Source organism: Canis lupus, chromosome 2 (assembly GCF_011100685.1).
Source record: "Canis lupus familiaris isolate Mischka breed German Shepherd chromosome 2, alternate assembly UU_Cfam_GSD_1.0, whole genome shotgun sequence".
Classification (NCBI taxonomy): Eukaryota; Metazoa; Chordata; class Mammalia; order Carnivora; family Canidae; genus Canis; species Canis lupus.
This window is the reverse complement of record NC_049223.1, coordinates 56,866,768-56,884,160: the sequence shown is the minus strand read 5'-3', so window position 1 is coordinate 56,884,160 and position 17,393 is coordinate 56,866,768. Positions and strand designations below refer to the sequence as shown.

General features: G+C 44.8%; 1 protein-coding gene across 1 annotated transcript; it reads left to right on the top strand.

The window, feature by feature from the left end:
• Positions 1–294: 294 nt before the first annotated feature.
• On the top strand, positions 295–1,438 carry LOC119871146 (olfactory receptor 4K13). Its single transcript, XM_038529586.1, has one exon. The coding sequence runs from the start codon at positions 500–502 to the stop codon at positions 1,436–1,438; it is 939 nt and encodes a 312-aa protein (XP_038385514.1). The 5' UTR covers positions 295–499.
• The last annotated feature ends 15,955 nt before the right edge of the window (positions 1,439–17,393 follow it).

Below are 17,393 nucleotides of genomic sequence, written 5' to 3'. Positions count from 1 at the left end.
CATTTATCATTTCTAGGTTAAGAAACTCAATATTATTCTGTGAATGTAGAACCCACCATGATCATTATCTTATTTATGGAGATTTTTATAAAACACAAAGAGGCATTCAGTATCATGTATTTTACTGAGGAGGAACCTTAACTCTCAAAAGGAGATACTTGTCCTATGTTGCCCCAGTTAGTAACTGCAGGTAGGTATTATATCAAGATCTTTGGACTCCAAGTTCACAACCTATATGATTGTGATTTCACCTGCTGTTTCTATTTTTATCTTTCAGAAATATATATTCTGAAGTCTCCTTGCTATTTGGTACACTTCTCTGGGCCATTTCAGAAATCACTGACCAACAAAATCTCCCAAGAGTGAGAGGTGCTTAAAGTTCAGGTACCCAGTCTAAATATAAAAATTAGACACCAACATGAGCCATCCTTTCTGTATACATAACTTTTCCACCCACGATTCTCACTCAATTTGATTATGATTGAGATAATTTGACAACATGGAAAGTGCAAACCATTCAGTGGTGTCTGAATTCATTTTGCTTGGACTTTCCAAATCTCAGAATCTTCAGATTTTGTTCTTTGTAGGATTCTCTGTGGTCTATGCCGGGATTGTGTTAGGAAACCTCCTCATCTTGGTCACTGTGACCTTTGACTCACACCTTCACACACCAATGTACTTTCTGCTTATCAATCTGTCCTGTATAGATATGATCCTAGCTTCTTTTGCTACCCCTAAGATGATCATAGACTTCCTCCGAAAACAGAAGACCATCTCTTGGTGGGGATGTTATTCTCAGATGTTTTTCATGCACCTCCTAGGTGGGACTGAGATGATGTTGCTTGTAGCCATGGCAATAGACAGGTATGTTGCCATATGCAAACCCCTCCATTACATGACCATAATGAGCCCACGAGTGCTCGTTGGGCTGCTGTTATCTTCCTACGCAGTTGGCTTTGTGCACTCGTCTAGTCAAATGGCTTTCATGTTGCATTTGCCCTTCTGTGGTCCCAGTGTGGTGGACAGCTTTTTCTGTGACCTTCCCCTTGTGATCAAACTTGCTTGCGAGGACACCTACCTGCTACAACTGCTGGTTATTGCTGACAGCGGCCTCCTGTCTCTGATCTGCTTCCTCCTCTTGCTTGTCTCCTACATGGTTATCATATACTCAGTCAGGCACCGTGCTGCTGGTGGTTCAGCCAAGGCCTTCTCCACTCTGTCAGCACACATCACAGTTGTCACTCTCTTCTTTGCCCCATGTGTCTTTATCTATGTATGGCCCTTTAGCAGATATTCTGTAGATAAAATTCTTTCCGTGTTTTATACAATTTTCACACCTCTCTTAAATCCTATTATTTATACATTAAGGAATCAAGAAGTAAAAGCAGCCATAAAGAGGATAAGAACTCGACATATAAATTCAAAACACACTTTGTAGATGATGCTTCTGAAGAAATAACCTCTTGTATGGACATTTTAAGAAATAAACTTTTAACCTGTTTCAAGTTCTCTAAAAGGAAACAGTAGGTGTAGTTGATAAAGAGCAAATCCCATTTTTGTCACTGTCAATGGTTAAAGGCATGACAAGTACACTCTAAAAGACATGCATTTAAATAATCTCTTTACTACTTCTGAAGTAACTTGAAAGAATAAATAAATTCTCCTTAAGTACTTCATTTATCTACAAAAATTTGTGTTTCTTTGTTATTTTGGCATGGTTTTCATTTTCATAATTATTATTACTATTTCTATTATGCTTGAAGTTATTATTGCTGCTATTATAGTTGTAGTTATTATTGGGAATCTATATGTAGAATATGCACACAGATGACATCTCACATAGCCATTTAGCTGAGTGTCTGATTAACTATTGTTTGCTGCTAGAAAATACATTTTTAGATAATCCCTAGTTAATGTATATTAACATTTTTTTTACTAGTTGCCCCAGACACAGTCCTCCAACCATTCCTCACATATTTTGTGAGCCCACAATGTGCCAGAAGGTATATCCAGGGTTTCAAGAAGCTTACATGGTTGGAAAGAGTAAACTAAGTGTGCAACCACATTGTGGCAGGGACAGTACTATATTACAAGGTTGCATGTCCAACAAAGGCTTATCAGTAATAACACTAATATTTGTCTCTTCCTTTTTTCTGAATCCATGGGTAAATTGATTCAGAGCCCACAGAGGGGAAGAGATGATTGGTACTCCTGAGAAGTCTAAAGTCAATTCTTAGTAATTAGTATCAAGCTTTTATTTTTATTTTAAAAATACAGTTTACAAATTGCAAATAACCTTTATTATTTTTTTTTTTTTGAGGGAGAGAGAATGTGTGCATGCATGAATGGTGGAGGGGCAGAGGAAGAGGGAAAGACAGAACCTTAAGCAGGCTCCATGACCAGTACATGCCTGACCTGGGGCTTGATCTCAGGACCCTGGGATGATGACCTGAGCTGAAATCAAGAGTCAGATGTTTAACCGGCTGAGGCACCCAGGTGCCCCCAAATTCACTTTCCTTAGTGTAGAATTCTGTGAGTCTTGACAATTGCATGGTCATGTAATCATCACAGTGAGAATATAGGGGAGTTTCATCAACCCTCAAATTCCCGTGTGCCCCTTTGTAGCCCACCTCTCTTTCCTATCTTCTGGCTCTGATAATAGTAATCTGATTTTTATGCCTAGTTTGCCTTTTCTAGACTAATCACATAAGCAGAATCATATGGTGAGTAGCTTTTTAAAAAAATTTTATTTAAATTCCAGTTAGCTAACATACAATATAATCTCAGTTTCAGGTGTACCACGTAGTGATTCAGTACTTCCATACAACCCCAAGTACTCATCACAAGTGCCCTTAATCTCTATCACCTATCTTATCCATCCCCATACCCACCTCCTCTCTGGGAACCATCAGTTTATTCTCTATAGACAAGAATCTGTTTCATGGTTTGCCTTTCTTTCTCTTTTTTCCCTTTGCTAATTTGTTTTGTTTCTTAAAGTCTGCATATGAGTGAAATCATGTTATTTTTCTTTCTTTGACTGACTTATTTTGCTTAGCATAATACTCTCTAGCTCCCCCCATGTCATTGCAAATGGTGATATTTTATTCTTTTTATGGCTGAATAATATTCCATTGTATATATATCCTTCTTCCTATCCATTCATCAGTCTATGGACACTTAGGCTGTTTCCATAATTTGGCTGTTACAGATAGTCATGGTATAAATATCGAATTAAGTATTTTTGCCTTCTTTGGATAAATATCTAGTAGTGCAATTGCTGGATCCTAGGGTAGTTCTTTTGTTAATTATTTGAGGAACCTCCATACTGTTTTCTAGAGTGGCTGCACCAGTTTGCATTTCCAAGAGGGTTCCCCTTTTTCTACATCCTCACCTACACCTATTATTTCTTATGTTGTTAATTTTAGCCGTTCTTGACAGGTGTGAGGTGGTATCTCTATAGTTTTGATTTGCATTCCCATGATGATGAGTAATATTCGGGATCTTCTCTTTTCATGTGTCTATTAGCCACCCGGATGTTTTCTTTGGAAAAATATCTATTCATGTCTTCTGCCCACTTTGTAATTGGATTATTTGAGGTTTTTTGGTTTGAGTTGGATTCCTTTTTTATATATGTTGGATACTAACTCTTTATCAGGAATGTAATTTGCAAATATCATGCCCCATTCCATAGGTTTCCCTTTAGTTTACTGATTGTTTTCTTTGCTGTTCAGAGTAGTAAATAGCCTTTTGAGCATGGCTTCTTTCACTCAGCTTAATGCCTTTGAAATTCATTCAATAACAAGTTGTGTTTATCATTATAAATCAGTGTTACATTTTAATATCTTAATAGTATCTTCATTGCTATTCTTCCTCAAATTGTCTTGAAACCAGGTCAATTATTCATTGATCTTAACTAGAATGATTTTATCAAATGCTATGAACGCTAAGTAATTATATATGCATTACTTTTATACATTGATTTAGGAAGAAATACAATATTGACAATATTGATCTTTTTAATCCTAGAACATGGTTCATTTCTGCATTTATTCAGGCCTTCTTCTTTTATCCCCCAGCAATATTTTATAACTTTTTTTCATTAAGTACTTAAAATATTAATCTTATGAATTACTTAATTTAGGGTTTTTTGGAAGCCATTTTTACTTGTAACATTTGGTATTCATGGAATGTAGAAAATGGATATTTGTATATATATATTTACTTGAAATTAGCCACTAACCTAAACACTAATTCACTGAAATTTTTAGTCAAGTTTTTGGGCTTAGACTATAATGTTTCAACTATGATAATATTATTTTCTTATTATTATCATTTTTAAAGATTTTATTTATTCATGAGACACACACACAGAAAGAGAGGCAGAGACACAGGCAGAGGGAGAAGCGGGCTCCATGCAGGGAGCCTGATATGGGACTCAATCCTGGGTCTCCAGGATCATGCACTGGGCCATAGGCTGTCCTTATTTTCCTATTATTTATCAATATCTTTTTTCATATTTTAGCTCATGACATGTCTAGGACTTAATACCATTTTGAAATTTTTCCTGAATACCAAGGAACAATATAGATATATGTCATAAAAGGTCTGACACAACTGTACTCTAGTAAGGAGAATTACTGATTTTAATATGTATATATAATATAATGAATATTTTACATATTTTTATTAAAATGACACATATTTTGGATAGTAACAACTACCAATTGCACTTGGATTATTTGACATGGAAAAATCTTAGAATTTTAGGGGGCTAATGTTAACATTTCTGGTGGGTAGAGGTAAATCTTTTTTAGTTATAGAAGAAATCTAAGAAAATTAATCTAAAGTTGATTGCTTACAACTCTAAACAAAAACTGGAAAAAGTTTACAAGAAGCTTCCTGCCATTTAGTGGTGGCATTCTCCCATGTTTTTCTTTGTAGCTTTAACAATGCCAAGAATTAGGAAGGAGGATTTATAAGAATGGTCTGGAGTCTTTCCAATCCCCCAGTAGGCAATCTGTATACAGCCTATACCCTCTAAGGTGGCAATCAAGGTGATTACCATCTCACCGTTAGCAAACATAGACGTTTTCAAAATTGTAATGTTATTCTAAAGGCTTCCTATCCTGTAGTATCCTTCAGCCAAATCCAGAATTCCTGGGGATGTCACACTCATTAAATCATTATTAAGAATTAGAGTATTCTAGAGGAGGGGACAAGATGGCGGAAGAGTAGGGTCCCCAAGTCACCTGTCTCCACCAAAGTACCTAGATAACTTTCAAATCATCCTGAAACCTACAAATTCGGTCTGAGATTTAAAGAGAGAACAGCCTGGAATGCTACAGTGAGAAGAGTTCGTGCTTCTATCAAGTACAACTTGTTTTTGGCCACTCTGCACTGAGCAAAATGACTAGAAGGAAAAATGCACCTCAAAAGAAGGAATCAGAAATAGCCCTCTCTCCCATAGAGTTACAAAATTTGGATTACAATTCAATGTCAGAAAGCCAATTCAGAAGCACAATTATAAAGCTACTGGTGGCTCTAGAAAAAAGCTTAAAGGACTCTAGAGACTTTGTTACTGCAAAATGGAGATCTAATCAGGCTGAAATTAAAAATAAATTAAATGAGATGCAACCAAGCTAGGAGTCCTAACAACAAGAGTTAATGAGGTAGAAGAACAAGTGAGTGACATACAAGACAAGTTGATGGCAAGGAGGGAAACTGAGGAAAAAATAGAAAAACAATTAAAAGATCATTAGGATAGGTTAACAGAAAAAAATGACAGCCTCAGAAGGAAAAATCTGCTTTTAATTGCGGTTCCCAAGGGCCCCGAAAGGGACAGAGGTCCAGAATATGTATTTGAACAAATCAGGAAGTTAGAGAAGAATGAAAAAGATTCATGGAAACTAATGAGAATGAAGATACAACCTTTCAAAATCTTTGGGATACAGCAAAAGCAGACCCAAGGGGGAAATACATCACAATACAAGCATACATCCAAAAACTGGAAAGAACTCAAATACAAAAGCTAATCTTGCACATCAAGGAGCTAATCTTGCACCTCAAAGAGCTGCAGAAAAAACAGCAAATAGATCCTACACCCAGCAGAAGAAGAGAGTTAGTAAAGATTCGAGCAGAACTCAATGAAATATAGACCAGAAGAACTGTGGAACAGATAAACAAAACCAGCAGTTATTTCTTTGAAAGAATTAATAAGATAGATAAACCATTAGCCAGCCTTATTAAAAAGAAGAGAGAAAAGACTCCAATTAATAAAATCATGAATGAAAAAGGAGAGATCACTACCAATACCAAGGAAATACAAACAATTTTAAAAACTTATTATGAGCACCTATATGCCAATAAATGAGGCAGTCTAGAAGAAATGGACACATTTCTGGAAAGCCATAAACTACCAAAACTGGAACAGGAAGAAATAGAAAACCTGAACAGGCTGATAAGCAGGGAGGAAATTGAAGCAGTCATCAAAAACCTCCCAAGACACAAAAGTCCAGGGCCAGATGGCTTCCCAGGGAAATTCTATCAAGCATTTAAAGAAGAAACCATACCTATTCCACTAAAGCTGTTTGGAAAGATAGAAAGAGTATTCCATATACTTCCAAACTCATTCTATGAGGCCAGAATCACCTTAATTCCAAAACCAAATAAAGACCCCACCTAAAAGGAGAATTATAGACCAATATCCCTGATGAACACAGATGCAAAAATCTCAACAAGATACTAGCCAATTGAATCCAACAATACATTAAAAAGATTATCCACCATGACCAAGTGGGAAATATCCCCGGGATGCAAGGCTGGTTCAACACTCGTAAAACAATCTATGTGATTCATCATATCAGCAAGAGAAAAAACAAGAACCATATGATCCTCTCAATAGATGCTGAGAAAACATTTGACAAAATACAGCATCCATTCCTGATCAAAATTCTTCAGAGTGTAGGGATAGAGGGAACATTCCTCAGCATCTTCAAAGCCATCTACGAAAAGCCCACAACAAATATCATTCTCAATGGGGAAACACTGAGAGCCTTTCCCCTAAGATCAGGAACATGGCAGGGATGTCCACTCTCACCACTGCTATTCAACATAGTACTACAAGTCCTAGCCTCAGCAATCAGGCAACAAAAAGAAATAAAAGACATTCAAATTGACAAAGAAGAAGTCAAACTCTCCCTCTTGGCCAATGACATGATACTCTACATAGAAAACCCAAAAGCCTCTGCCCCAAGATTGCTAGAACTCATACAGCAATTTGGTAGTGTGGCAGGATACAAAATCAATGCCCAGAAGTCAGTGGCATTTCTATACACTAACAATGAGACTGAAGAAAGAGAAATTAAGGAGTCAATCCCATTGACAATTGCACCGAAAAGCATAAAATACCTAGGAATAAACCTAACCAAAGAGGTAAAGGATCTATACCCTAAAAACTATAGAACACTTCTGAAAGAAATTGAGGAAGACACAAAGAGATGGAAAAATATTCCATGCTCATGGATTGGCAGAATTGATATTGTGTAAATGTCAATGTTACCCAGGGCAATTTACACGTTTAATGCAATCCCTAGTACAGCCACTCTGGAAAACTGTTTGGAGGTTCCTCAAAGAGTTAAAAATAGATCTGCCCTATGACCCAGCAATTGCACTGCTGGGGATTTACCCCAAAGATACAGATGCAATGAAACGCCAGGACACCTGCACCCTGATGTTTATAGCAGCAATGTCCACAGTAGCCAAACTGTGGAAGGAGCCTCAGCGTCCATCAAAAGATGAATGGATAGAGAAGATGTGGTCTATGTATACAATAGAATATTAGCCATTAAAAACGACAAATACCCACCATTTGCTTCAATGTGGATGGAACTGGAGGGTATTATGCTGAGTGAAATAAGTCAATCGGAGAAGGACAAACATTATATGTTCTCATTGTTTGGGGGACTATAAAAATAGTGAAAGGGAATAAAGGGGAAAGGAGAAAAAATGAGTGAGAAATATCAGAGAGGGAGACAGAACATGAGAGACTCCTAACTCTTGAAACGAACAAGGGATAGTTGAAGGGGAGGTGGGCAGGGGGTGGGGATGACTGGGTGACGGGCACTGAGGGGGGCACTTGATGGGATGGGCACTGGGTTTATGCTATATGCTGGCAAATTGAACTCCAATAAAAAATATATATATATAAAAATAAAAAATAAATAAAAATATTCCTGTCAGGCTTTAGTTGAAGAGAAAAATATGATAATAATCTATCCCCATGGCAACAAGACTTTTAAGAGTGGTTTATCATACAATAGTGATCTGTGACAGCTTTTGAAGATGTTTGAGGGTTTGTTTTTCATGACTACCTTGGTGAGAGAGAAAGAATAGAAAGGATACAAAGCTGAATATGTGGATTTTGAATTATCAGCTGGGGAAGCCTTAACTTCATTATATTCAGAGGCAAACTTAAAAGGTGCTCCTGATGATAAAACTGAAAGTCTTTAGAAAGGTAAATTACCTCCTCCATAGGTAAGCTGCCAAACCTCAAACATCATGGATTAGTCTCTGAATAGGAGGCTACATGCAAGGGCTTGATAAGAATAATAAAGGTTTGTAGTTATTCAGAATTCATCTCAAGTCAAGACAAGTTTCCTTGGACCATCTCTTAACAAAGGGAGACTAAGAATTAATCTCAGGTAAAAAGAGGTTGCTGTATAAATGGCGGGTTTTATTAGAGAGTGTGTTTCAATGCTGGCTTGCTCCATTTCCCCATGAAAGAGACCTTAATAAGCCAGACTGTAAGATGCCTTTTTGAAGCTCCAAGGAATCTGGAGAGGAGTCACGCAGAGTCAAGAGGGGAACTCCTTTTGTGCAACCAGGCTCATCTTCAGGTGACTGTTAGACCAGGTCTGGGGCTCAGTCAATACAAAGGAGGTGACTTTGATGACAAATAAGCACTGAAGCAAGAAAACCAGAGCCCAGGCTTCTATTTTAGAATACAGATACATATTGAATGCAACTCAAGACATCCCTTGATTCCTATTATTTTCTGGTTTTAAAGGAGGAAATATCTCTTATTGTTGAAAATTTCAGGATGTACAAAAAAGTATAAGGTAAAAATCATCCATTACCACCAGCCAGAGGTGATGCCAATCTAATTTTGATAATTTTTGGATACACTAGAGACAGAGTTTTAGAAAGGAAAGGCATCTTTAAAGGTTAGGTTGTGGGACCCAGGAAATCTAACAAAAATCCCCTACCCCTGGACAAGCAGAGCAGGACTAACTCCATTCTGTGCTACACTCACCATCTCATGTAAAACCCCTCACATGACCTGCCTATAGCTTAAGGCACTCCCTCACTCTAGTCTACTAAGCACACTCTTATCGAAAACCGGCCCACATAGGAATGCGGAACCTCTAACCACCAAAAAATGTAAACCCCGTCTTTTACCCGCCAAACCTGCATGCCAATTTTAACCAGAATGATAGACTAGTTCAAATGGTTGCTATAGGGTAAATTGTGATTCAACTGGCCACCTGCGTGTGGACCAACATGACTGTGCAACTTTCTATGTGTGTTACAATCTCATTGGCCACTGGCCCCTATAACACTGCTGTGCTTCTTAGTCTCCGGGTCCAAGTCCCTGCTCTGCTGTATGGAGTATACTTGGACCCAAGCTCGAGCTTGTAAATAAACTCTTATGTACTTGCATCAGCATCAGCTCCTTTGTGGCTTCTCGGATTCGCAATCTTGGGCAAACAAGGTCACCAGCCCCTTGTTTATAGATGAGGATTGTATTCAGGAGGGTTAGCCAGTCCTGAGTTCACATAGCCAAGGGCACCCAACTTCACAGATTGCTCATCCAGAATGTTCTGTCCAGAGCCATTCTGCCTCTCATGTTCAATTTCACTTCTAAGTATTTCAAGGAAAACAATGTACCTTCCAATCCTCAAGATTTCCCAGAGAACAACAGCTTGCAGAAAGCAAACACCTCTATTCAAAGTAACACTCAAAGTCTGAGCTGTTCTAACTGGGATTATCTAAATTCATTTTATAGCTAGGACAGAGTCTTTGTAAAAATACTGATTAATGGCAAAGCTGGACTGTGGAGGCCGAGAAAATTAAGGCCATTCCACTTTTAAGTTCAGCGTTAGCACAAGTCCAGCCATCCCAGGCCCCTGGGAATAAGAGCTGAACTTTACCTTACTTCCATTACAGGAAGAAAACAGCTTACAGCTTAATGTCCTAGAAAGCCCCATATTAGAATAAAAACAAAGCCCAAGCCAAGGGCAGGAAGCCCCTATTAGAATGAGAACAGAGCCCAAGCCAGTGGCAGGAAGCCCCTATTAGAATAAGAACAGAGCTCAATGCCCTTGAAGGCCCCATATCAAAATGTAAACAGAACTTGAGGAATTGCTCCACCCCTTCTGGAGGTCCCCTAGACCAGTCCTTAAAACTAAGCTGAAACCCACCTCGGGGTCCAAGTCCCTGCTCTGCTGTGTCGGGTACACTTGGACCCAAGCTCGAGCTTGTGAATAAACCCTTGTGTATTTGCATCGGTGTCGGCTCCTTGGTGGTTTCTCAGATTCACCATCTTGGGCACAACATGGACCAAAAAAAAAAAAAAAAAAAAAAAGCTATGCACTACAAAGTACATTGGGATGCCTGGGTGGCTCAGTAGATGAGCGGCTGCCTTTGGCTCAAGGGCATGACCCCGGGGTCCTGGGATCAAGTCCTGCATAGGGCTCCCCTCAGGGAGCCTGCTTCTCCCTCTGCCTCTGTCTCTGCCTAGCTCTCTATGTCTCTCAGGAATAAATAAAATCTTTTTAAAAAGTACATTCATTTTTCTCCAGCTATGTGCTTGATCTCCTGATTTTGGTATTCAAGAGAGAGGCCATTGGGTCTGCAATAATCAAATAGCCTTTAATCCCAATTACTTATCTTGGGAGATGCCACAGGAACAGTCCTGAGGAATTAGGGACCCACAAATACTGGAATCTTTTTTTTTTTTTTAATTTCAAAGTCCCGTTCTTGACCATATCAAATGTATTTAAATATGTCCACTGTGCATATTACAAATTATTTTGAGTTATAACATTCATGAAAGGTCTTTTATAAAGTTGAGTGTTGTTAAGGATACATGGTCTTATTTTTGTGCCCAAGATTGCGAATCCGAGAAACCATCAAGGAGCTGACACCCATGCAAGTACAGGGGGGTTTATTAACAAGCTCGAGGTTGGGTCCAAGTGGAGCAGGGACTTGGACCCCGATGTGGGTTCCAGCTGAGTTTTATGGGCTGGTCTAGGGGGACCTCCAGAAGGGGTGGAGGAATGTTTCAAGTTCTGTTTACATTCTGATATGGGGCTTGCAAAGGCATTAAGCTCTGTTCTCATTCTAATATGGGGCTTCCTGTCATTGGCATTGAGCTCTGTTCTCATTCTTACATGGCTTTCAAAGGCTTTAAATTTTAGCTCTTATTCACAGGGTCCTGAAATGGCTGTACTTGTGCTAATGCTGAACTTAGAGGTGGAATGGCCTTAATTTTCTAGGCCTCCACATTTCCCCCCCTCAGAGGAATGTAAGGAAGGACCCAATCATGGGTCCAGGTCGTTCTCACAGTGAGCCAAGGGGAATGATTAAACCAGGATTTGAACCAACCTTGTTGCTGTTCTCGTTCCCATTTACGTCCCAGTGAAGAAGCAACAGCCTACGTTTAAGGCAGCACATAACCCCCACCTTGTTGTAAGAAGACTAAGTCTAATCCCCTTCTATTTTGAAGGACAACCTCAGACTAGGGAGTCTTGGAGGTGGGAAATAAGTGAGAACGGCACAGTCTTAGCTTTAGCGGATTGTCCTTGTCTGGTTGGCTTTTCCATTCTGGAACAAAGTCCTTGAGAATGGCGAGTGGGTCAGCGGGCCGGAAGTGGGTGTAGTGGACCCAGAGACTAATCCCGTCGACCTTGAGAGCGGTGGGAGTGGTCAGGATCACGATGTAGGGTCCCTTCCAGCGAGGTTGAAGTGTCTGGTGTTGGTATCTCCACACGTACACCCAGTAACCCAGCCGATATTGATGGGGATCCAGGGGTGGCCCAGTCTCGTAGAGGGCCCTCAGCTTAGGCTACACCTTAGAGACAAATCCTGGTCCATTGTCTGATCCAATCTTAACAGGAAAACCATACCTCGGTATGATGTCTTCCAGCAGTTTCTTGGTCACAGTCTGTGCCATTTCATGTTTGGTGGGAAACGCCTCTGTCCATCCTGAAAAAGTATCTACAAACACTAGTAAATACCTGTATCCGCATTTTCCAGGTTTTATCTCAGTGAAGTCTACTTCCCAGTAGGCTCCTGGGCTGTCCCCTCGGAGCCGGGTGCCCTAGTTAGATCCATGGGCGGTGGCATTAGTTAACTGGCATGCGTGGCAGCTTGCCACAATCTGCTCGATCTTTGCTCAAGAGTCTTTAATAGTGATCTTTGCATGTTGTATGAGGTCTTCCATCTTCCTTGTTCCTATATGAGTACTTCGATGTATTTTGGATAGACTCGCCATCCTAGTTCCTCTGGCAGGATGATGCTGGTGTCTGTGGCCCTCCACCAGCCACGCAAGCACTGGGACACAGGGAAGCGTTTGATCCAGTGTAAATCAGTATCAGTATCAGTATCAGTATCAGTACCCAGGTGGCGTCCGCATTTGGCAGTGGCTGGTCCTGGAGATCAGTTCGGATTCCGTGCCCCTGTGCCAAAATTTCTTGAGAGTCATGCAGAGGGGGGTCCCCGTCTGGATTAGGGAGAAGAGAGGCATGAGGTATTGGCGGACCCTGACAGGGTCTGCCCTCGGGTTTAGTTCTATGTATATGGCCAGTCAGTGTCAGGCCAGCCCAATTCCCCCAGTTTCTGCCCATGCTTCGGGAAATTCCTGCAGCCAATGGTCAATGTCAGGGCATTTGGTGAGGCTGAGGGCATTTGGTGGAGATGATATTCGTCTTCTAAACTCAGGACAAGCACCTGAATCGGGTGCCCCTCTTTGTTTAGGATTTTTGCCCCTTCGGGATGGAAGCGAATTTGTGCCCCCATCTTGGTGAGCAAATCCTGACCTAACAATGGGTAGGGACACTCAGGGATGACCATGAAGGAGTGGGATACCTGGCCCATGCCAAGATCCCCAGTTCTTCAGGTAGTCCATGAATATTGCTTGGTGCCCGTGGCCCCTTGCACCCATGAAGTCTTGCTTGCCAATTTCCCAATAAAACCGAATGTTGTGCCCCAGTGTCCACTAGGAATTCAACGGGTTGCCCTTCCACTCTGAGAGTTACCCTGGGCTTGGGGAGGGGTGCCAAACCCCAATTCCCCTAGTCGTCCAGGTCCTCCATCTCCAAGATCTTGGCAGGGACCTTAGATCTTTTGTTAGGGCAGCTTTTTACCCAGTGGCCCTCTTCTTTTCAAAAAGCACATTGATTTTTGTTCAGCTTAGGGCGCTCCCGATGGGGACCAGGGCCATCCTCCTTACCTGTCCCTGAGGCCAGCTTCTTGAGGTGCCTCTGTCTTTCCCGTGGGTCGTCTGTGGTGTGGCCAGCAGGATCTTGGCCAGGTTTTGGGTGTGCCGGTCACTTAGTTTGGTTTGTTGCTCTTCTGGACTTTCTCGATTATTATAGACTCATTCTGCTACTTTCAATAAGTCCTGCAAGCTCTTCTGTCCCAGTTTCTCTACTCTTTGCAATTTCTTTTTAATGTCTGGAGCGGCCTGGTTAACAAAGGCCATGATAATTGCGGCCTTTGTTTCTGGGGCTTCTGGGTTCATATGGGTGCACTGCCTAAAAGCCTCCATGACTCTTTCTAAGAAGGCTGCTGGACTCTTGTCCTTACCCTGTCTCACATCATAGACCTTGGCCAGATCAGTAGGCTTGCACATGGCAGCCTGGAGACCTGCCACTAGAGTCTGGTGGTGGATCCGGAGTCTCTCCTTACCTTCAGCTGAGTTGTGGTCCCAGGTGGGGCAGGATAAGGGGAAAGCAGCATTTATGAGGTCTGGGTTTTGAGTTGGCTGTCTGTCCTCCACCAGGACAGACTTCCGGGCTTTCACCTGAATTCATTCTCTCTCTTCAGTGGTGAAGAAAACCTGCAAGAGCTGTTGGCTGTCCTCCCAAGTAGGCTGGTGGGTAAAGAGAACAGTATCTAAAATCCTGATTAGATCTCTCGGATTATCAGAGAACTTTGCATTTTGGGTTTTCCAATTATATAAATCACTGGTGGAGAATGGCCAGTACAACATTAGCTGTCCACCAGTCTCGTCGGTGGAGGGGGGAGTCCCATGGCGCAGAGGGGAAGGGCGGTGGAGTCCGCCCTCCCTGGGTGAGGGGGTGGGGCTGCCCGGTGGGTCCCTCTGCGCATTCCCGCTGCCGGCTGGCACACAGGGACTCCCTCGTCAGGGCGGGGTGGCGCCCCTTCTGCAGCCGCAGGTGCCTCCAATGGTGGGGCGGAAGGGGGAGGGGGTGCCCAGTAGGGTGGCAGGAGGATCAGGTCCTCCGGGGAGGAATCCTGGAAGACCAGATAAAGGGGAGCTTGGGGCATAGAGTCAGTCTCCTCGGCTTTCCGCAGGGCTAGAATCTTGGTAGGTCCTGCTTTGGGGGGTAAAAATAGTTTCAGCCAAGGAGGGGGATGTAGGGCATCTGGTCAGGGTGGCTGTCTAGTTTGTCCCTGCAGATCACGGTCTTAACCTGTAAGAGAATAGGTAGGTGGAAAGTTCCTTCTTGGGGCCATCCCACGTCAAAGGTTGGCCATTCTGACATACAGTAAGTTTTTAATTTCCCTCTCCTTATGTAAACAGTTATGACAGTAAACAAAGACACAGTAACACAGACAAATGCACAGTTAACAAGGACATAGTAACACAGACCAACGTTCCAGTGCAGCTGCAGAGAGAAAACAGAAAGTAACCCAAAGAGCTGGCAGCCGGCCCTCCTTACAGATGAGGACTCCCATCCTCCTTACAGATGAGGACCCCATCCTCTTGGCAGGGGCAAGGGACGTCTCCCAAGACCCCCCAGATGAGGACCCTATCCTCTTTACCGACGAGGACCCCGTCCTCCCAGCGGGGGCAAGGGACATCTCCCAAGCCCCCTGGGCAATGGCCCGCCAGCGAGTCCGCCTAAGCCAATGTCAACCCAATACAGATTGGAATTCCTACAGGTAAAAGTAGTTTAGAGCTCTCAGAATATATGTGCGTGAAAGGTGGAAAAAGTTGAGTGCACTCACCACACGTGAACCCCTCTGGATGGGGTCCTGGGGGTCTCTCGGATTCTGGACCAGCCCCCAAATATTGTGCCCAAGATTACGTATCCGAGAAACCACCAAGGAGCTGACACCAATGCAAACACACGAGGGTTTATTTACAAGCTTGAGCTTGGGTCCAAGTATAGCCGACACAGGGGATGGCAGGTCACACTTCATCCTTCGGAGCTGGGTCATGGAGGCCTGAAGGTGTCTGAGCACCACCTTCTCCTCCAGGGCCCAGGGCTGGGCCAGTGAGTCCTGGAGGAACTCCCGGAGACCTTCCAGGGACAGCTTCAGGAGGCGTTCTGGGAGGTGGGTGTGAGTCAGACCCAGAGGGCCTTGCCCTGTGGCCCCCGGTGACCCCAGGGACAGTGGCTGGTGTTCCCCTGTGCCCAAGAGTGCTGTGGGCAGTGTGCTGGCCAGGGTGGCCCCTGCCTGCTGCTCCTCTCAGGGAGCCCCGCTCCACCCACCTGCCCTGCCATCCCCCCACCCCAGGTCTGGGTGCTGCTCAGAGCACAGGGTCACTGCCCCTGCCCACCCCAAACCCGGGCACACCTGTGCTCCCAGGGGCTCACTTACTCCTGTGCACCTTGAGGATGGTGTAGGCCATGGCTGTGAGCATGCACTCCCCATCCAGGATATAGGCATCCCAGAGCTTCAGGGTGAGTAAGAAGGGGGTCTAGGGGACAGCGGGGTGGGAGGAGTGGCCTGAGCAGGGCCCCTGGGGGTCGCTGCTGGGGCTAGGCTCAGCCTCCCATCTTCCCACAGCCCCTGCCATCCCCTGGCTGCCTCCAATGAGGCCCCACGGCATCCCCAGTGCCTGCCTTCCTCCCAGGGAGATCAGGGCTCCCAGCCACTCCAGGTTCTGACCCCGGCCAGCACCCCCTGCACACCTGGGGACACAGACTCTGCCCCCACTTGATGACACCACGCCTCAAGAGGACCCCAGGCTGGCCACCCAATGGGCCGAGGGCTTGGCCATACCCCAGCCTGACCTGGCCTCCCCCTGGGGGAGCTGAGGCAGAGACAGCCCGCCCCCCCAGAACCTCCTCCAGGGACCCTCTGGGCTTTTCCAGGATGGGCTGGGCTGCGAGCCTCAGCCTCAGAGCTCCAGGGTCGGGCCTGGCTTGTCTGGAGGGTGGGGCTGAGCTGGGCCCTCCCCTGGGGTCAGGGGGCAGGTCAGGGAGCAGGTTCCTGGGTTGGCCTTACCAGGTCGATGAAGCACTGAAGGATCCACTTGGGGGTGTAAATGCCAGTGCACATCTGTTCCTCATCCTGGCGGAAGGGCAGGATGTACTCAGGCTCCACGCCGTGGCCACTGGAGCTGGGTGGACAGGCTCCTCACAGCCTCACCCAGCCCCAAGGGTGCCCCCAGGCCCCAGGAGGAGGAACGTGATCCCAAACTCTGGGAAGCTCAGAAGGGCTGTCCCCCCAACCCCTGCCCTGGGCCATGGGGATGGAGTCTCTGGGAGCTTCTACTCGCCATGTGCTTCTTCAGCTTGGGGAGAGCTCTGTCTAGAATGTGCTCATGATGGGCCTGGAACCTCGGCAGTTTGGGGAACCCTGGAATGAAGAAGCCTGAGAAGGCCCCAGGCCCCCACGATCAGGGCCTCCTCCTGCACCAGGCGGGGTGGGGGGTGACGGGGCAGGGGCTTTCCCCCCATGCCCTGACCCCCGTGTGCCCACAGCTCTCTGAGCCCTGACCAGACATGCCCTTCCCAGAGGGCAGGGCTGCCTCCCAGGCCCGGGGTACAGGGCCTGGGGACCCTTGTCCTCACAGAGACTCCGCAGGGTGGATGCCCAGGGATGAGGACTGGGCCCGGCTGACCCAGCACCCTCTCTCCTGCAGTGGCCACCACAGGGACAGGCGGGTCCCCAGCCCCGAGGGGCAGTGGATGCAGGCCACAGGGAGGGTGATGGGTGTGCACGGCCCTCTGTGGGGCTTGGGAGTCAGGCTGGGGGCCCCCGGATCGGAGATGCTACCCCCTGGGCTCCGTGTGGCTGTGGGCTGGCAGGGGAGCCTGAGGGGCAAGCAGGCAGCCGGGCGGGAGGCTGGGGGAGCAGCGGGAGTGCGAGCCTGGCCTGCAGATGGTGGGGCGGGTGGCCGTAGCTCCGGACCT

Bases quoted from the DNA above. Each gene is read 5' to 3' on its own strand.
- LOC119871146 (XM_038529586.1), top strand. From the start codon at position 500: ATGGAAAGTGCAAACCATTCAGTGGTGTCTGAATTCATTTTGCTTGGA.